Source organism: Carassius carassius, chromosome 26 (assembly GCF_963082965.1).
Source record: "Carassius carassius chromosome 26, fCarCar2.1, whole genome shotgun sequence".
NCBI classification, from domain to species: domain Eukaryota; kingdom Metazoa; phylum Chordata; class Actinopteri; order Cypriniformes; family Cyprinidae; genus Carassius; species Carassius carassius.
The window spans coordinates 9,615,114-9,634,604 of record NC_081780.1 but is presented as its reverse complement, the minus strand read 5'-3'; the positions used below and the strand labels follow the sequence as shown (position 1 = coordinate 9,634,604).

At 36.1% G+C, this 19,491-nt stretch overlaps 1 protein-coding gene across 2 annotated transcripts in view; it reads right to left on the bottom strand.

Annotated features, from left to right (window-relative positions):
• Nucleotides 1–4,464: 4,464 nt before the first annotated feature.
• Nucleotides 4,465–19,491, bottom strand: part of LOC132105729 (protein shisa-like-1a) — a 30,260-nt gene continuing 15,233 nt past the window's right edge. Inside the window, exons 3-5 of one of the 2 annotated variants that reach the window (XM_059511082.1) lie at nucleotides 17,385–17,598; nucleotides 13,903–14,193; nucleotides 4,465–4,987 (exon numbers count right to left, since the gene is read on the bottom strand). In XM_059511082.1, coding sequence (XP_059367065.1) covers nucleotides 4,846–4,987; nucleotides 13,903–14,193; nucleotides 17,385–17,598 — 647 coding nt within the window. In that variant the 3' untranslated portion in view covers nucleotides 4,465–4,845. Of the gene's footprint in view, nucleotides 4,988–7,558; nucleotides 8,031–13,902; nucleotides 14,194–17,384; nucleotides 17,599–19,491 lie in introns of those variants that run through there. The other variant, XM_059511083.1, reaches the window with a different exon arrangement.

Genomic DNA, 19,491 nt, shown 5'->3' with positions numbered 1-19,491 from the left:
AGAACAGAATTTATTTAAAATGAAAGTCTTTACTAGCACTTTTTATCCGTTTAACACATCCTTGCTGAAAAAAAGTATTTATTACTTTCAAAAAAATTAATTATTATTATTTTTGAACGGTAGTGTATATTGTAACACAAGATTTCCATTTTTAATAATTTCTTTATATATATATATATTATATAAAAAAATTCTTACATTTGGTATCTTCATCAAATAATCCTGAAATATGTATCACTGGTTCCAAAAAACATGAAACAGCACAACTGTTTCCAACATTGATAATAAATCATATTAAAGCATATTAGAATGATTTCTGAAGGATCATGTGACACTGAAGACTGGAGTAATGATGTTGAAAAATTCAGCTTTGCATCACAGGAATAAATTATATTTTAAAGTACATTAAAATATAGACTGTTATTTTAAATTGTAATAATATTTCACAAATTAAAAGTTTATTTCTGTATTTTTGTTCAAATAAATTGATGAGCACAGGAAACATCAGTAAAAACATATTACAAATCTTACTGATCCCAAACTTTTGAACAGTAGTGTATATTGTTGCCCTAGTTGCATGTGTTCAGAGAGCATCCTAAATACATTTGAACAGGTGTGCAATGGTACAGCAAATATCCTCTGTGAAAAAAGGAAAAACTATTTGTGGAAATGTGTATCAGAAAAGATAAAGAGACATGCTGTTAAGGGAAACCACTGAAAGATACTTTAATGACACTCAAACTGGGGCAGACAGTGCATTTCGGTTTTAGGAAGTCATTAGTTTAGGAAAGGATTCACATGCGGTCAAACATTGTCCCGTGAGGGTCATTGCCTATATGAGGTGAATGTAAATTCAGTGTGTGTCTATTGGGCTCTGTGATATTTAATAGCTCTTCTGAGAGCATGATAAAGTTTTAATGCATACATAAAGACCCCTGCCTCTGCTTAATGAGCTAATCCGTTTAATGCTAACTTCACACCCTCCAAAGAATGGCTTCCAGTCTCCCCTCAGACACAAGACGGCAGCAGGACTATAAATAGACCCCTATAATAGATTAATGCAGTTTCTGTGATTTGTTGTTGAGGTCGGATCCGAGGCTTCTAGAACTAGTGACAAATGAAGGTGATTATCAGATTATTGTCTGTTGCTCTTTTTCCGTCTCACTTCCTTCCTCTGTTTCTTCTTTTCTCAATTATGAATCTTCAGATCTGTCTTATTCTTTTTTTTTTTTTTTGAGTTTCTCACATGTGTTTCTCCGCATTTCACATCACTCTGGATTTAATGATGAAACTTTCACTTTCAAACACTCAGACAGGGCCAGTCTACCAAAAGCGTCAGTCGGCAGCTGTGCCACTTTAGTGGCCTAGGGTTCTATGTTCAGACGGGAAATTCAGAAATAGCTGGTCGCACAAACTTATTTGAGGTGTGTTATTCCCTCAGAGACAAACTTCCAGCCCCGGAACCAATTAGAGCAGGAGGTGCCCCTCCACCAGTCCGGCAGAGGCAGGTGCTACTGGCGTTCCTCTGGAGAAGTAATCAACAGCACCTCTGTTCTAAGGTGAGATGGGAAACTTTGGAGAGTGCTGTACTCGACAGACTGGCGTGTGAAAGGAGTGTAAAGGAGTGTTTGAATTCTCCTTTGAGATATTTTTGCACTTGTTGTACTATAAAAACATATGACAGGATATTTACATATCTGTCTTAAAGACACAGTAGCAAAAAACGGTTCTAAGAGACACAATGGATGAGACTTTACTAAACACTTAACAGTATTGGGTTAAATTTGTAACATTAGTTGATGCATTAAGCATTTGTTATTCTAGTTTATTGCTAATTAATAAATGTGCTATTGTTTAAATTGTATTAATTTATGCCCGTTGATAATACATAAATGTCAACTTAAAATGTTAAAAATGTATTAGTAGTATACGCAAAATTAATATTAACCTATAGATTCATAAATGTTTTTTCATGTTAATGGTTAGTTCATGATTCATAATGCATTAACTAACTGAACCTTATTGTACCAAAATTACCAAAAAGAGAAAAGTGCTATGGCCAGTTTAAAGGTAGGTAATATTTTTTTTTTAAGTTAGTCTCTTATACTCACCAAGGCTGCATTTATTTGATCAAAAATGCAGAAAACACTCATATCGTTATATATTATGGCAATTTAAAGTATTTTTTTTCTATTTTAATATATTTTAAAATGATCAACATATTTTTTCAGGATTCTTTTATGAATACACAGTTCTAAAGAACAGCACTTATTTGAAATAGAAATGTTTTGTTATATTACTGACACTTTTGATCAATGTGTCTTTGCTTAATTACTATTATTTATTTTTTGATTATCTTGCTTGTGGCAAACTTTTAAACAGTAGTGTATAAAATACCTTTCGATTAGAATCAGGAAGAGATAGCTAGAGATCTGATAGACACCCAAAAACACTGCAAAAGATAAATCTTTATTTCTCCCAGATTGTAACAGTAAAAAGTTAACAAGTGCAATTACAACTCTGCTGCCCCCCATCCCACCCACGGACCCCATAATAAAAACAGAGAAGTTTAACAGGTGGACGGCCATATCACACTTCAACTGAGGTACCAACCACTATCACAGAACAAGGTGCTAGGCATGTACTACAGATTTACCGTAAGGCAATTTATAAACATCATAACTTATTAATCCAAAACATAACACATCTCTCTTCCCTCCATGAGGGGAAAACTATTAGTTTCACCTTAAATAGATAAACAAGATCACAACAAGTTCTCATCTATACACAACACAACTCAGCACAACGCTGTGTGTTATTGCAGGTGAATACTCACAGCCTAACAGTGGCTACTTTTACCTATGTCTAGTTGGTTTCGACTCAAGTGCACAAGTTCAATAGGGATAAAAAATGATGCTGCTGTATTTCTACAATGAAGTGACCCACAGGCATCTGACTATCCAGAACTACACTCCATGAAGACAAGTTTCAGGTTCTTACGGTCAATAAAAGAACATTCTTCTTTATTATCTATTGATTTATGTGGAAATGATTTCCCCAGCCTGAAATCTTAGAAAATATTTGAAAATGGTGATGTCACTTCTTGGAAACAGAATTAGAAAATTCCAAATCATGTTTAATCCAAAGCAGTCTGAAGGTTTGGATATATTAGCAAATTTTCTGCAAAATTTTGTGTACAACAAAGGTCCATTGTCTATAATAGTTTATATTTATATGCATCCAAACCAAATCTCCATTGGAAAACCTTTCTCCCTCATGATATTTCACCCTAAAATGTCTGGATTTCACCCGCAAAAATTTGCAGAACAACAGTAACTGTGACCTCACCTTAAAATACTGTATGAAAGAAGAAATTTTATATTAACTGCAGTTTAAACAGATGTGTTTGATCCTATTGGGACAAACTGAAATCAAAATAGTATTTTTTGCTACTTTCGAGAAAAGCCAACCAATGGCTTCAGAGCAGTGTAAACATGACATACAGTGCCGTGAAAAGGTTTTTGTCCCCTTCCTGTTTTTTTAGCATATTTGTCTCTCTTAAAATATTCCGATCATCAAATAAATTTTAATATTAAACAAAGATAATGCAAGTTAATACAAAATGCAGTTTTTAAATGTTAATTTCATTTATTAAGGGAAAAAAGCTGTCTAAACCTACCTGGCACTACACGAAAAATTAATTGCCCCCTTTTTAAATCATGAAAGAACTGTCATTTAATCACATAATTTAAAAAAGTTAAATTTCATTAGCACCCAGACCTGATTACTGACAAACCTGCCTAATCAAGAAATCACTTAAACAGAACCTGACAAATTGAAGCATGCTTAAAGAGCAACACATCATGCAGCGATCGAAAGGAATTTAAGAACAGATGAGAGACAAAATAGTTGACATGTATGACATGTTGAACATCATACCAGCAGTCAAACATGGTTGTGGTAGTGTGAGGGTCTGGGGCTGCTTTGAAGCTTCAGGACCTGGACGACTTGCTGTAATTGATGGAACCATGAATTCTGCAGTCTATCAGAAAATCCTGAAGTAGAAAGTCCGGCTGTCAGTTTGTGACCTCAATCTCAAGCACACTTGGGTTATGTAGCAGGACAATGATCCCAAACACACGAGCAAACCATGGCTCAAGAAAAACAAAATTAAGGTTTGGAGTGGCCAAGTCAAAGACTTAAATCTGATTGAGATGCTGTGGCATGACCTTAAATAGTTCATTTATGCTCAAAACCCCTTCAATGTGGCTGAATTAAAACAATTCTGTAAAGAAGAGTTGGCCAAAATTCCTCCACAGCGATGTGAAAGTCTCATTGCCATTTATCACTATCGCTTGATTGCAGTTGTTGCTGCAAAGGGTGGCACAAGCAGTTATTAGATTTAGGGGGCTATTACTTTTCAACGTAGTGCCAGGCAGGTTTGGACAGCTTTTTTCCCTTAATGAAATAATTATTTCAAAACTGCATTTTGTATTTACTCAAGTTATCTTTGTGTAATATTTAAATTAGTTTGATGATCTGAATCATTCAAGTGTGACATATGCAAAAAATACAAAAACTGGAAGGGGGCAAAAAAAATTCACAGAACTGTATACTGTAAAGATTTATGGACACAACGACCTCTTCTCTGTCTTTTCCTCAAAGTCATATTCCCTGTGTCTAAGTCCTAACTTCTGAAATGACAAGGCAAGGTATTAGGCATCCAAGACAACAGTCTCATTAAAGTCCTTCAACAGCTGTCGAAAAGTAGATCCAGCTGAACAAGCCTCCTCTGATTGGGCAGAGAAACTCATTTGCAGCTGTCAGTCTCATGTGGAGAAAATGTCATCCAGCAGAGCTGCAGGAGGTAGCCAGCACAGTCCATGTCCTTAATGTAGATGGGACCAGGAAAAGAGTCTCTGAATTTAAATCTCCATTTCCTGGCAGTTCCTCCTTTGTCATACTAAGTAAATCCTTGGGATCAAAACTGGATATCTAGGGAAACGGAGAGAGATCAAGATTAAAATTTAAATAATCTTATTATAAAGATCTGTCTGTTGACACCCATATTTTTGTGGCTCATGGAGGCATCAGAAGTTTTATTAAGCATGTTAAATACATTTTAGAATACAAGCATGTATTCTCTGTCAGTGATGTATGATGATCTTAAATGGGAAACAGGATCTCCCAGTGGAACAGATGTGTTGATTAGGCCCTTGTGGATGCTTTGATATAATCAGACAACAGCTCCGTAGCTATGGGCAAGCCGGAGCATGATTGAGCCTTGCATTCACAAACAATCTCAATCTGTTTACAAGCTGATCTACATCACTGTACAGAGAGACTTTGGATTGCTAATAAGACCTAATACAGAAGTTACACAACACAGATCCTACCCAAAACGTTCATAAACAAAATCAGAATAACGTATTTTGGGAACCTCAGCTCAACTCTGTAAATGTACTTTTCTCTAGAAATACGAGCTGATGTGACAAACTTGTGTGGGTTCAATAGAGGTTCAGTATAAGCAGGTACAATACAAGTTTGTCTTAAAGTGACAGCACTTGAATAATGTTGATTACCACAAACATGAACAGCTAAAATCTTGGATAAAGTGTGACCAGAACCAAGTGCTTATCTGTTAATGTTAAAATACTCACCATATTAGAAGTATAACCACAAGACATAAACAACATGCATGTTAACATGATTTCAGTGTGAAAAAAATCTTTTTTAAGCCTTTTCTGCGTAAAGTAATCCAATGCTGCCATGGCGACATAACCAGTACAACTCTAAAATTAACCTTAAATGAGGAGAACAACTTTATAGCTCAAATAATTCAAACAATTTAAAGGAATAATTTATGTAAGTGCTTTTATAAAATACCTACATTGTAAGTGAATCACTGTAACCTTGGTTTTTGCTTTATGCAAAAAAAAAAAGAAGAAAAGGATGTATTTTTCTCTAAACATATTTAATGATTGACAAACCATTTCAATCTTTGTTAGGAAGTCAGAAACATTCAAACTCGAAAGTCTTCAAATTGGTTAACCTGAATAGAGTAGGTGAGGACAACAAAAAAATTTGGCTGTTAAACAATGTAGACACATTGTGGATTCCAAATACTAATAAGCAAGAAATCAACCAATGAGGATGCATTTGTACATTTATGTTGCTTCTTTCAATTTCCCATAATTGTGTTGAAAAAAATATTGGCCATGTATTCAAAACTGCCTTTGTGTAAGGACTCCTGAAAGGAAGAAAGTCTTGTGGGTTTGTCATTAATAATAACATATGAGCGCACACTTGACTGCTGGTACACTTGACTTGAGTTACTTAGAAAGAGCATAAACATTTAGATTCCACTGCCACTTGAGTGAGACTTGTGAGTCTCATAAATGGAAATGTCAGAAAAGACAGAACATTTAATCAAGCCGTTCCTACAAGCTAATCCTGTTTGTAATGATGAATGCCTTGACTCCATTCCACTGGCCGATCCTTGCACTCTTCTGGACGTGGTCAGATTTTTAAGAATTTAGTCTTAGCGAAAGTTTCGGAAATGTCCAGAGCTTTGGCCTACTTTAGAGAAGGGGGCTGTCTGCACAGAGCGCCGTGCTCATTTATAATGCATTACAGAACGCTTTTAAGCAATGTAGGCCAGGAGCGCAGACAGGTTTGCTGGTCTTGGAGAACACGCCTCTGAGGAACACACCACTGTTCATGCAGTTGAAATGTCACACACAGGTCTTCCCTAACTCCACAGTCGTCCTGGAATATACTCAAAATGGAGCACTCGAGATTAAGTCTTCACACCCGTTCCACCAAAAGAAAAAACTGTGAGAATAGTATTGATATTAGAAGGGCTCAGTGTTCATGCTCTGCTTTTCATTAAATGCCTGTTGAAGATAGGTGGCTGTTGCTTTAAATGTAATATATAAATGTAAATATTAAATGTTTATATATAAATAATATAGCCATATATAAATACATATCCTAAAAAAAGTAGTCATTTGCAAAAAGAAAACATGGTTATGACAAGCTAGATATATTATTATTATTATAAGCATTCTAATAAAATCTGTAATACTGTATAGAGTACTTTTTACGTGTTACACCTGTATTTTAAAATGTTGCACTGCATTGTGTTATGTTTTAGAGTTATTTTTGGTTTAAATTACTGTAATCACCCTATACATATTTATTAATGTCACAGCTAAGGAGATAAATACACAAAGAAGATGAAGATGAATGCAAATAGTCTTTAATAAATCCACACAAGGGTAAATCCAGGACAAATCAGACAGGAACACACATAGGGACATAGTAGACCGGACAAACACTAACTGAACAGACAGGGACTTAAGTAGATTCGTAAACGAGACACACCTGAACTAAATGACATAATCAATGGGAGACAGAAACTAGGTCACACAGAGAACATGAGGGATGACAACACATCAAATAAAAAATTATATAATGTTGTTGTTTTTTTCCACCACTGTTTTTTTCCAAGACTATCCCAAGTCATTTTCAAAATTTGGTCAAAACCTCATCTGATAATATCAGGAGAAGAGTAAGTTGCATAGCATAAAAATGGATATCAACTAAATCAATCAATATAAAATATTCATTAGCTTCAGAACTCTCTCACACTGGCCAGTTATCCATCATTATTGTGATAGTAATAGTAAAAAATAGTTTTAAATTAAATTTGAAAGGCAGCCAGAAGCAGCTGATTATGTCTACATATGTGAAAGACAGTAGTACTAAAGCAAACCCAAGGTCTTAATCCAAACCAAACCCTGTGCGTACAGTATGAGAGCCAAGACAATGGTGAGTCACTTCATGCTAAGATATTTACACAGCCCTCTGTGTGCAATAGAAGTATCAACTGCCCCCACTGGGCCTGCCTCCACTCCACAACCCCTGAGAGATGATTGTTTTGGGAAATGAGGCAGAGGCACTCTGATAGGAAATGCTCCGAGTTGGTGGCATTCAAATGAAAATATCATTTTTCTGCGACTGGAGTGCTTTCGGAGAGATATAGCAAAATTAATATGTTTGAATTTCAGAAGACTACGGCTCTCAGTATCAAAGGCAAATTGGCTGGTAATTTTAAACAATGTTTGCTACTACACTCCATTACATAATGAAAATTGAGTGTCGGCTTTGCATAGTGTGTTAAATTCTCAGCCTTTTACGCATTTTAATTGGCTTAAAGGCTTGTTTAAAGTAGAATTCCAGGCTCTAGCTCCTAACGTAGCTTACCGCCTCATTATTCACCACAAATGCCTGTTGAAGACGTAATGATGCATTTGCCATAACCCAACGATTGTCTGTAATTTCATTATAGCCTTTAGGGTATTCAAAATATTCCCATTTTTTGGTAATTTCTTTATTTATATAAAAAACCTGAATCTGCCGATGTAATACCAATGTCATCAGGAACCATGATGAAAAAACTCCAAAAGAGACCAGCAATGCAATCACGAAAGCTACGGGAAACTGCTATCTCCACTCACCACCGGTCGGGAAATTGTTTAATTATTTTTAGATGGATTCTCTCTTTTGCGGTTCTATGAAAAGTTGCATTTTATTTAGTGATGCTATTTGGTTTGCTGCCCACAGCCTGCAGGTAGATGTACTGTTGACTGTAAAACTCTAAACATCACTCTGATCAGCTCATGTAGAACAAGTGTTTTTCATTTGGCGTAGCCAGCAGGATATTCGGTTACTGTTGTCTTTTACTATAAGAATTAATCTGACCCCTCAAATTACACTTGGAAATTACACTATTATCAAAATTTACCCACTCCAAGTTGATGACCACTTGTATTAAATTCCTGTAGACTGTTATTTTTCTGCTGCATCTTAGATTTGGAAAAATGCATGCTGATTCCTAAATTCAGTATTACACAAATTGGGGTTTTAAGAAAATCCTTCTGTATGCCTGCAAATTCAAAGTAATGACATTTGGACCTTTTTGAAACTCCTTTTTAAAAATAATCATTCAAAAAGACTTGACAAGCTGGAAGAAAATCTTGACACAGTAGACCATCTAAAGGAGGGCAGAGGGAGGTTTTAACTTCTAAATTATCTCCTGCCAACAGCATGCAGGTGCAGGACTTTAATTAGCAGCACCTGCACAACACACACATGAAGATCGACCAGGCGGAAGGGGGTTGAGAAAATCGTGTTATTTCACTTGCATATTAAATTATGTTTTTGGGCTTTTATTTTAGCACTGTTGCGATTGCTATCCACTTTTAAAGTGATCATTGACCTGTCAATTGTAGTACAAGCACAGGGTGTTGATTAAAGCATATTTTAGCACAACCATCGTGAACGCAGACATGGGAGAAGCTGCATTTCTAATGCTTTGATGTGAATTACATCTCAAGTATGCCAGTATTCAATTAACCTTATCCTTCAAAATTCTTTTGGAGTCAGAGAGCCAGACTAACTTATTGCGCTCGTGCATCCATCTGTCTTATCTCTGAGCTGCAAGAGCTCCATTTCTCCAGCATCTTCAAAGTGCGAGACGCATCATCATCATATTACACGCTAGATTCCACTCGCCTGCCTCCAGACGTTCCGCTCTCAGTTGACAGGACATGTGTGGAAGGGGAGGGGCGAGTATGAGAGAATGGAAAGCTCATTGGCTCGTTTCAGAGTTCAGTTTGCATTTCAAAATGACTGGCCAAAAAACTAGTTTTAAAAATAACTCTAGATTTGGACGTACACTGTAATTGTTTCTGGCTTTTACGTTTCTTGGCTTTTACGTCATGATCACTGCCACTAGATATAAAGAAAACGTTTATTTTTCACTCTGTGCTATTCAATGACAGTAAAAAATATATTTGTCATTATTGTGCAGTGCTTCTCGTAGACTAGCTCCAGTGCTCATTGCTGCATTGGCAACTCACCATGACACTTCACCAACTCTCCACTCATTCTCCTCGGACCATGCATTTAATTGGCCTTGACGGACATCAGTTCTTGGCAATTAAATATATATTTATATATATGTATATATATATTTATAATATTGCATGGGCAAAGATGCAAAGGATTTGTTTTGATAGGGGTGATTGCTGTGTCAAGGTCTTGTCAGGGAACAGTGAGCAACAGATGGCAGAGCAAATGCTAGCTCATACTGAGCCAGATTAACTACTAGAGGCTCATGTGGCCAACACCTACAGTGGGTAGAAGTTTCCCCTTATATATATATATACAGTACAGACCAAAAGTTTGGACACACCTTCTCATTCAAAGAGTTTTCTTTATTTTCATGACTATGAAAATTGTAAATTCACACTGAAGGCATCAAAACTCTGAATTAACACATGTGGAATTATATACATAACAAAAAAGTGTGAAACAACTGAAAATATGTCATATTCTAGGTTCTTCAAAGTACCTTTTGCTTTGATTACTGCTTTGCACACTCTTGGCATTCTCTTGATGAGCTTCAAGAGGTAGTCACCTGAAATGGTCTTCCAACAGTCTTGAAGGAGTTCCCCGAGAGATGCTTAGCACTTGTTGGCCCTTTTGCCTTCTGTCTGCGGTCCAGCTCACCCCTAAACCATCTGGATTGGGTTCAGGTCCGGTGACTGTGGAGGCGGGGTCATCTGGCGCAGCACCCCATCACTCTCCTTCTTGGTCAAATAGCCCTTGATGCCTTCAGTGTGAATCTACAATTTTCATAGTCATGAAAATAAAGAACTCTTTGAATGAGAAGGTGTGTCCAAACTTTTGGTCTGTACTGTATATATATATATATATATATATATATATATATATATATATATATATATATATATATATATATATATATATATATATGTGTGTGTGTTTGTGTGTGTGTGTGTGTGTGTGTGTGTGTGTCCTTGTTACATTGTTCTCACAATTAAGTACTGAGTAACATTATTTATTAGAATGTTAGGATTACGGATTGATTTAGAGGTAGTTGCATGTACTTTTTTTATAATTTACTGTTATTACTGTAATAAGTGTGGAACAAGGACACTAAAATAAATCTGATTCATGTTTGTTGTCAGTTCATACAATTAATACAATGTTAATTTAAAAAAATTGCAAAAATATGTTTAGAAATTAACATTTGTTAGATGTATGTTTATATGATTAAAGAATTGTTCCTTAATTTTAAATGTCTTTATGGATTTTAATATATTTTTGGGGGCAGTTGTTTGTATAATACAGGACTAATAAATAAACAGGCTAAAACAAACAAACAAACAAACCTGAAAAAGTCTGCCATCTTTTTCGGCATGACATGCCATTTTTATTTTTTTCTGGTAAACCACTGTGCCCACCCTCCCTTCCCAATGCATTCTGTATTTATACAGTACATACATATTTTTAAATGATACGATAAAAAACATAAGCCTAATAGATTTTCATGCAAATAGTTTCTGAGGATTTATTCATAAATAGTTTTTTTTTTTTAGTTTATTGAATAACACTGAAATAAACTTATCTTATGAAATAACTTTTTGACCATACTGAACACCACTGTATGTGTGTGAGTGACAAGGCCAATGCCAATGCATTAACCGTTTAGTTTAATCACTGTTCTATTTTAATGCACTACTTAAAGGCCGTGTTGCAGGGTTAATTTTTTAACGAATAAGTGCAATTTGCTTGTTGGTAATAAACATTTAAACTGTTATCCAAACTGCGGTCTCCTTTCCCCCACAATGCATTGCATCACGTCACGTTGGGGAGAGAATTTACCAAAGCCCGCCTTGAGAGCATTGAGAGTGACTAGAGAGACGAGTAGTAGACGAGAGTATTCAGATAGCGCAGATTATAGATAAATAGATAAATACATAGATATATATAGATAGATAGACTAGATATATAGATAGATAGACAGACAGACAGACAGATAGATAGATATCGACCAACAGCGACCAAAACGCACTCACTTCCCTACAGCACCAGTTTACCAGTTCTACGACACTATGACAAAAGGTTACCGGTACATATCTGAACTAACGTCATGATCACTGCCACTAGATATAAAGAAAACGTTTATTTTTCACTCTGTGCTATTCAATGACAGTAAAAAATATATTTGTCATTATTGTGCAGTGCTTCTCGTAGACTAGCTCCAGTGCTCATTGCTGCATTGGCAACTCACCATGATACTTCACCAACTCTCCACTCATTCTCCTCGGACCATGCATTTAATTGGCCTTGACTGACATCAGTTCTTGGCAATTCCTCATTTGCCCTCTCACGTCTGGCTGGTTTGTAATTACACGGCTGCGGGCCATCATACATGTTGGCTCTTGCCACCTCTTCCTCATCCCAGTCAGTCGCTATAGTTCTGATGCTGCGTTCCAGGCAGGTTTTTGAGCTCGTAATCACTATTTCATACCACTACTAACGACTTTGTACTGTTCCAGGCAAGTTATCTTCCAAACTTTTCTGAGCGCAAGGAATTGTAGCTAGATTATTTATTTTAGTGCAACGTTACATTGTCCTAAAATCGTTTTTTCAACATGTGTACCACTTGCATAAACACTGCATCCGTAGGCAGTATTATCCGTGGGGGCTGTCATTGTTTTTTCGCGTCCTGTGTGATGTCAGAACTCGGAGTACATTGATCTAGTACGAGTTCACGGGTGGGAAGTCACGGGTTTGACTGCCGTTCCAGTGCACTTTCACGGGGTTAAGGTTGGAACAACACGGGTTACGGGTTGCCTGGAACGCGGCATCATACTAGGCTGAGGCTACCTTTCCTCCACTTCTCCCCAACGTGACGTCATCATCGAGTTGCGTAAAAAAAACGTTAATACCAAAAACGTAAAAAAAACTGTTCTTTAAGACCATTTTTGAGACATTTTAAAAATGATATACATATCTTGAGTGATTTATGTACCCATTAATCAAAAGTGGTGGTTAACCTGCAACATGGCCTTTAAAATTGATGCATGCAGCCACACGCCTACACACACACACACATACACACAACCACCACTGGCACACAGAGATCTGAGATCATGCTGTGCAAAAAGTAACAATCAGAAGCTCATAATCTTGTTGTCAGCGCTGCCACGCGACTTTTATTAATCAATACTGAATCGCTACATTATATTTCTCAGCAGGGGTAAAATCGCTGTTTTTAAGTAACTAAACTCAGATGCAGACAATTTACACATATTTCTCTCTCACTCTCTCTCAAAATGGCCATATTTGAAAAAAAAAATCAATTAGTTTGTGTCACTGGATATAGCTAGCTGTCAATAATTTTTTTCATCTTACCTCGGTCTCTTTAACGTTAAACTGATGCTCCGTGTTCTGCTTCTGTGAACAGTAAACCCCGCCTACTTTGATTTGATTGGTCATCTCAGTCATTTTGACATTGACAAGCTCTGCTAGATCGCTGAGGCCTAGTACATGCAGCATTCGTGCTTGCATCCGTAGACTTGCGCTAGTTAATTCTCACACTTTAATAGTATTTATAGTTCTTAACCTCAAAATGTACGTCAGTAGTTTTCCTTATTGCTCGCGTAACAGTGATTATCCCTTTGCGTGCCACTGTTGTCACGCGTGCCGTAGGTTGCCGACCCCTACAAGCTTTATTTCTCAAAGTTTATATCTCGCAATTCTGATTTTATAACACACAATTGCGACTTTATATCACACCATTCTCACTTTAGAACTTACAATTACAAGTTTACACAACTGTCTGATAAAAAGTCGCAATTCCCTTTTTTATTTTTTATTCAGTGGCAGAAACCTGCTTCCATACAGCTCACTGATAGTCAAGATCAGAAATCTGTTAGTGTTCTGCTACTCTGACTCTCTGCACATAAGATAAGGGTGTTTAGTTATCTGGGAGTTCTCCTTTATCCCGGTTGGTTGACTCACCAGGCTGTTGAGGTCTGGAAGGTCAAGAGCGTAGGGCTCTGTGCTTCTCCTCTCAAACTGTGCTGCGCATGTTGCTGACTCAGGCCTGATCCCATGTTGTGTTCGCCCTCCTGAGCTGCGCTGTGCCATTGAATCCTGGCCTTTTTGAGCCACCGACCTCCAAGCCCCCATTTCTCCAGGTAGACCCGGCACAACTCGTAGTTCATAGCCGAATAGTACAGGAAGTCCAAAGCCAGGAGGACCATGACGAAAAAGCCGTAAATCCACACGCCGATGAGAGCAGTGTAGTTACTAAAGTGAAAGAAAGGATGATGATGGAAGTTAGTGGTGTTGCTTATGCTCTACACGGAAGCAAAAAAAAAAAAGAAACAGGAATAATCATATCATTACAAGGAAGAATAGGCCTGATTTTCGCCTCATTTAAATCAACCGAGCAATGTAAAGAGAGGTCAGCGCCCATGCAGTAGAAGTAAAGTGCTGTAATTGCTTTCCACTGGCCTTTCTGATTGCTTTGGCAGGACAGTGTGCAGGTGAGGCAGACTTTGCACAGCTACCCAGTGGTTTGGGATTCTATAGAGGGATCAATTTGATCTTGAGCGGTGATATAACATTGTCATGCTTGACCTGAGTCAGGGCATGGTGACAGCCTGGCCTTTATGTCACTGCTTCATTGTTCATGTCCCATCGTGGGGCTGAAGATGAATTGATTTGTTGTGGATTAGTACTGCCATGTTTCTCACAGTCTGAAATAACAGGGCTAGGTTTTTCATGCATACACCTGAGGCTGTGACTTAGTAAGATATTGCAGCCTGCAGAGATCTTTTGTAAAGGCTTAATGTCAGAGGAATTCTTTCATTATCGGAACAGACAATTTGATCTGGATGCGTGGTTCACTTGGGAATAGTGATTAGGATATTGCACACACAGCAGGCATCAACAGAGATGTTTCAGAAACTGCTGACGCAGGCAGCAACAGTACAATCATACATCACTTTTGTTTTTATCGAGATATTGTGCTGATATTTTCAAATCCTTTTTTTAATACATTCATGTCTTTTCCAAGTCATGGATGTGCTAAAATATTCAAGATTAGGAGGTGATTAAAATATAAATGCATGCCACTTAATATTTAAAAATTGTATGTATTAGTGTAAAAGTAATGTACATATTATGTTAATAACTTATTAACTATATTAATTAAATAAGAGTATATTATCTTGTAAAATATGACTGAATATTCTTTTATTTTTACAGTGTGTACACACGCGCACACACACACACACACACACACACACACACACACACACACACATATCTGCATACGTTTTGAGAAAAATGCTTCTTTCTAAGTTCTCTCCTTAAATATGATATTCACTTGATTTATATTCATATTGTATACTTAATAAGAAGTATATTTTAATAAATGTTTAACTTATTAAGATACTTAATTTCTTTGAACTTTTTTCTTATCTTTTTGGCCAATTACAATTGTTGAATATTGGAACGGTTTTATAGCATCACATATTTTTCTGGCACAGGTATGAATGGGTCTTTATATAAAATAAAAAGCTGCCAGTGCCTTTATATTTAGGGTCCCAAGCAACTGAGTAAAGATATTTGCAGGTCTTTGACATCAAAAAGTTTGATAACCCCCGATTTAATGAAAAATACTTTAAATGAACCTGCATTTAACCTGTTCTGTCAGATATTTCTGTATCTTTTACATGCATGTGGATTTGAATCTGCAGCATTTTGAACCGTGTTTGCATATGTCTAAGGATGGCAGACAAATTCAGGTCTGCTGCAAATAAGCAAGTCCATCTGACATCTTTCTAACCTCCCTCTCTGTCAGCTGAAGGGATAAACAAGCCATGATGATATTCAGAAGAAAGGCTTCACTCTACTGAGCTCTGGTCTGGCTCACTGCACCAGAGACCGGGAGTCATTTTTCAGACTTTGTTGCTTTAACAGCCTGTGGAAAAATCTGAACGGCACTGCTAACCTTCTGTGGTCATTACAGCACAAGGAAGGCTTTTTCAACACAGAGTATGGGTCAGCACCCTGTCAGAGGAAGTTTTGGTTGGGTGCAGGCTGGCTGTGGTAGGGTTTGGATGGATGGACCAGCTATGAATGAATATGTAGGAAGGATTAATCAAGGCCCATTTTTAGAAATGTGCACTGAGGGCAGAGGGCAGATTGCACTGTCTATCTTTTATCTCTTTTCACCAAGTGAATTAAATAAAAATTAGCAGAGAAAGTGCAAATGAGAAATGTTCAGAGAATCTTCAATTATTTCACACCATAACAGCATCAGAGGTTATTTGTCAAGTTTTAGGCTGTGAAGAGTTTGAAATTTGAAATCGAGATGAAGATATTGCATGCAGTTGGTATATTTACTATATGGTTGTGAGGAATATGTTTAAAACAGCTTAATATTTGTGCAACTGCGTATATTTTTCACAGTTTTTGTCTTTTGACAAAAATATCATATCCTTTAAACTCTCAATATTTTATCATGCCATATTCATTAAATTTAGTTAGTTTTACTTAAATGACAGCTAATATAAGTTGACAAAAATAAAATATAAAATTTAACCATATATTTTATTTTTGAATACTTTGCCCACGACAATACAATCAAATATCTATTTCAGTTGTTATTTGTTTTTTTCAATATAAGTAAAATGTTTTTAAATATCTCATTAATCATATGTTTATTAATATATTTAAAAAATCATTTAATTCAAGGATTTTAAAAGTGGTTGCTTAAAATATTTTACAAAATGTATATATAGGACAAACTTAATATGAACTTAATATTTTAACAACAACTTTCATGTATAAAATATTTTGAATGCAGTATATACCCTTTTCTTTTTTTTAAATATAGAGATTACAGTTGTTTTATTTTACTGAAACCATAATTTAACTTAGTGAATTAAAGATAAATCAGCATATTTTCTTTGTGAATTATGTACTTATTTTTATTATCTCTTCTTTTGTATTACATTCATATTTTACAATATGTTGTACTTAATACAGAATGAGTATTTTCCATAAATTATTTTATATTTATTTTTAAAATTCTTTTAAATTTTCAATTTTAGTCAGTTTTACTCAAATGGCATCGAAGTTGACTGTAAACAAACAAACAAACTTATGCATGTAAACAAGTATCAACATTTAAAAAATGTCATTACTGAATATTATTTATTATGACATTATTTTATAATGTTTATAAATATTTTTCTAATTTTTTTGTCAAATGTATATTTGAAATGTGTGTGTGTATATGAAGAGTTGACAACAAAATTATTTAATTGTATTAATTATAAAATTAATTCAATGAAATAATTTTGTTGACAACTCTTCATGCAAAATTTAGATGGGGTACACCATTTGAAAAAAAAGTTGAATCTTATGATGGCTGTTGGTTCAGAGCCTAACAAAGCAAAGTGCATGCTAGCAAAACAGTTACTCACTTATGGGCAAAGCCGTCTGAGTTGGTGGTGATGTTGAGCTGCATCACGCTCTGAAATTCAGTTTCGTTGCAGCAGTACTTGAAGGCCGTGTTGTTATGGTGACAGCAGAATATGTAGGTCTTGTTGTCTGAGAGTCGAGGGCAGTGGAAACCAAAGTGATAGCGCCCCTTGTGGTCGGAGTAAGGCTCACACACCCTGAAATGCGCAGAGAGAGCTGCAGAGAGATAAAAAAACAGTGCAGTACGAGGGAATAGAGCAAGTCTTTCATGGGTCGATAGAGCTGAGTGATTTCAAACAGCTCGTGATCTGATTCATTGTAGGATGAATGACTTCTGATATGTGCAAGATAGAGATTATTGAGGTGGAACAGAGGAAGAGATTTACGGAGTAGTTCTTTCATGTCTTCAGTTATTAGAGCTCTGGCTGCTAAACGCTGCCAGATTCATTAAATACGTCCTTTCTGACTTTCTGAAGTCTGTCATATGGCACATTTCAACTCCAGAACCAAATAGCAGTGTAAAATGAGAGTTTTTAATATCATAAGTGACATAACAAACATGTAAGTCTCAAGCCAAAGTGGACAGCTTCTCAGCTCATGAACTAACTCGCTGTAAAGCAATCCTGGCACCAGTAATTGCTCAGATAATGAAGTTCACGGAGTCTCTGAAAACATTCTAATGGCAAGGCAAAGTATCTTGGCCATTCCTCTTTTTTTCAATGAAAAATTCTGTGCTCATCAGCAATGTCCATAGACTAACTCTAAAAGTGCACCTGCTCATCTCTAAAGCTTCATATTGAGCTTTACGGAAAAGAAGAAAGCACCGTGCCATGATTTGCATATAGATGAGAGCTGTCTGAGAATGCACTAGTGATGAGTGGAATGGACAGGAACACTAGAGCTGGATCTCTTTGAATTTGATGGACCTCGCTGTCCATTTTTACAGTGTATTAATATTTGTGCCGGAGGCATTCTTGCTCTGAACTGTAGGCTAGAGTCAGTACTGTTGGGGAAGAAATTACTGAGATTTTATGCACTGTAAAAAAATAAATAAATAAAAAAACTGCAGCTATATGGTTGCCAGATCTTTTTAGGTTTTATATATTAAACTTAAAATTACACTAAACAGTTAAAGTTTTAACTGTTAAAATTACTGTATTTTTTAAGCATGTGTAAGGCTTTCCTTGGGTAACTGCATTAAAGGAATACATTTGCTGAATGTTTACTTACCATTAGGTTGTCCAAGATGTAGATGAGTTTGTTTCTTCATCAGAACAGATTTTAAAAAAATTAGCATTAAATTACTTACTTACCAATGGATGCTCTGTCAGAATGAGAGTCCAAACAGCTGATAAAAGCATCACAATAATCAACAAGAAATCCACACAACTCCAGTCCATCAAATAATGTCTTGTGATGTTAAAATCTGTGTGTTTGTAAGAAACCAATCCATCATTAAGGCTTTTTAACTTTAAACCGTCACTTCTGGACAAAATCTGAGTAGGACTACATAACATTTCCTGAAAAAGTGAAAAAGTCCATCTGTGCATATTTCGCTCCTGATTCAGACGAGACAACTTTTTCCACTGGAGAAAGGAGCATTATGTATAGAGGACATATGTTTTAATACAAAGAAATTGCCAATATGATGGAATCAAACATGCAGCTTTTTACTTCACAAGATGTTTATTGATTGTGTGGATTACTTGTAGATTTTTGTGATGTTTTTATCAGCTGTTTGGACTCTAATTCTGACGGCACCCATTCACTGCAGAGGATCCATTGGTGGGCAAGTGATGTAATGCTACATTTCTCCAAATCTGTTCTAATGAAGAAACACTTATCTCCATCTTGGATGACCTGTGGGTGAATAAATTTTCAGCCAATTTTTTATTCGGTGGGCTTTTTTTTCTTCAGTTATTTCAAGGCAATTATTCTGATTCACATCACAACAATGACTGAGCAGAGAAGGATTCAAGCTTGGAAAAGACTTGCAAGAACTGGAATAGAAACAAAAACTTTTAACGTTAATTGCCGTGAATCGAAGTTGAATAAGCAAGGCAAAAAATATTATGACACAGGAAACAATTTAATGTTTGCTGCATTTGA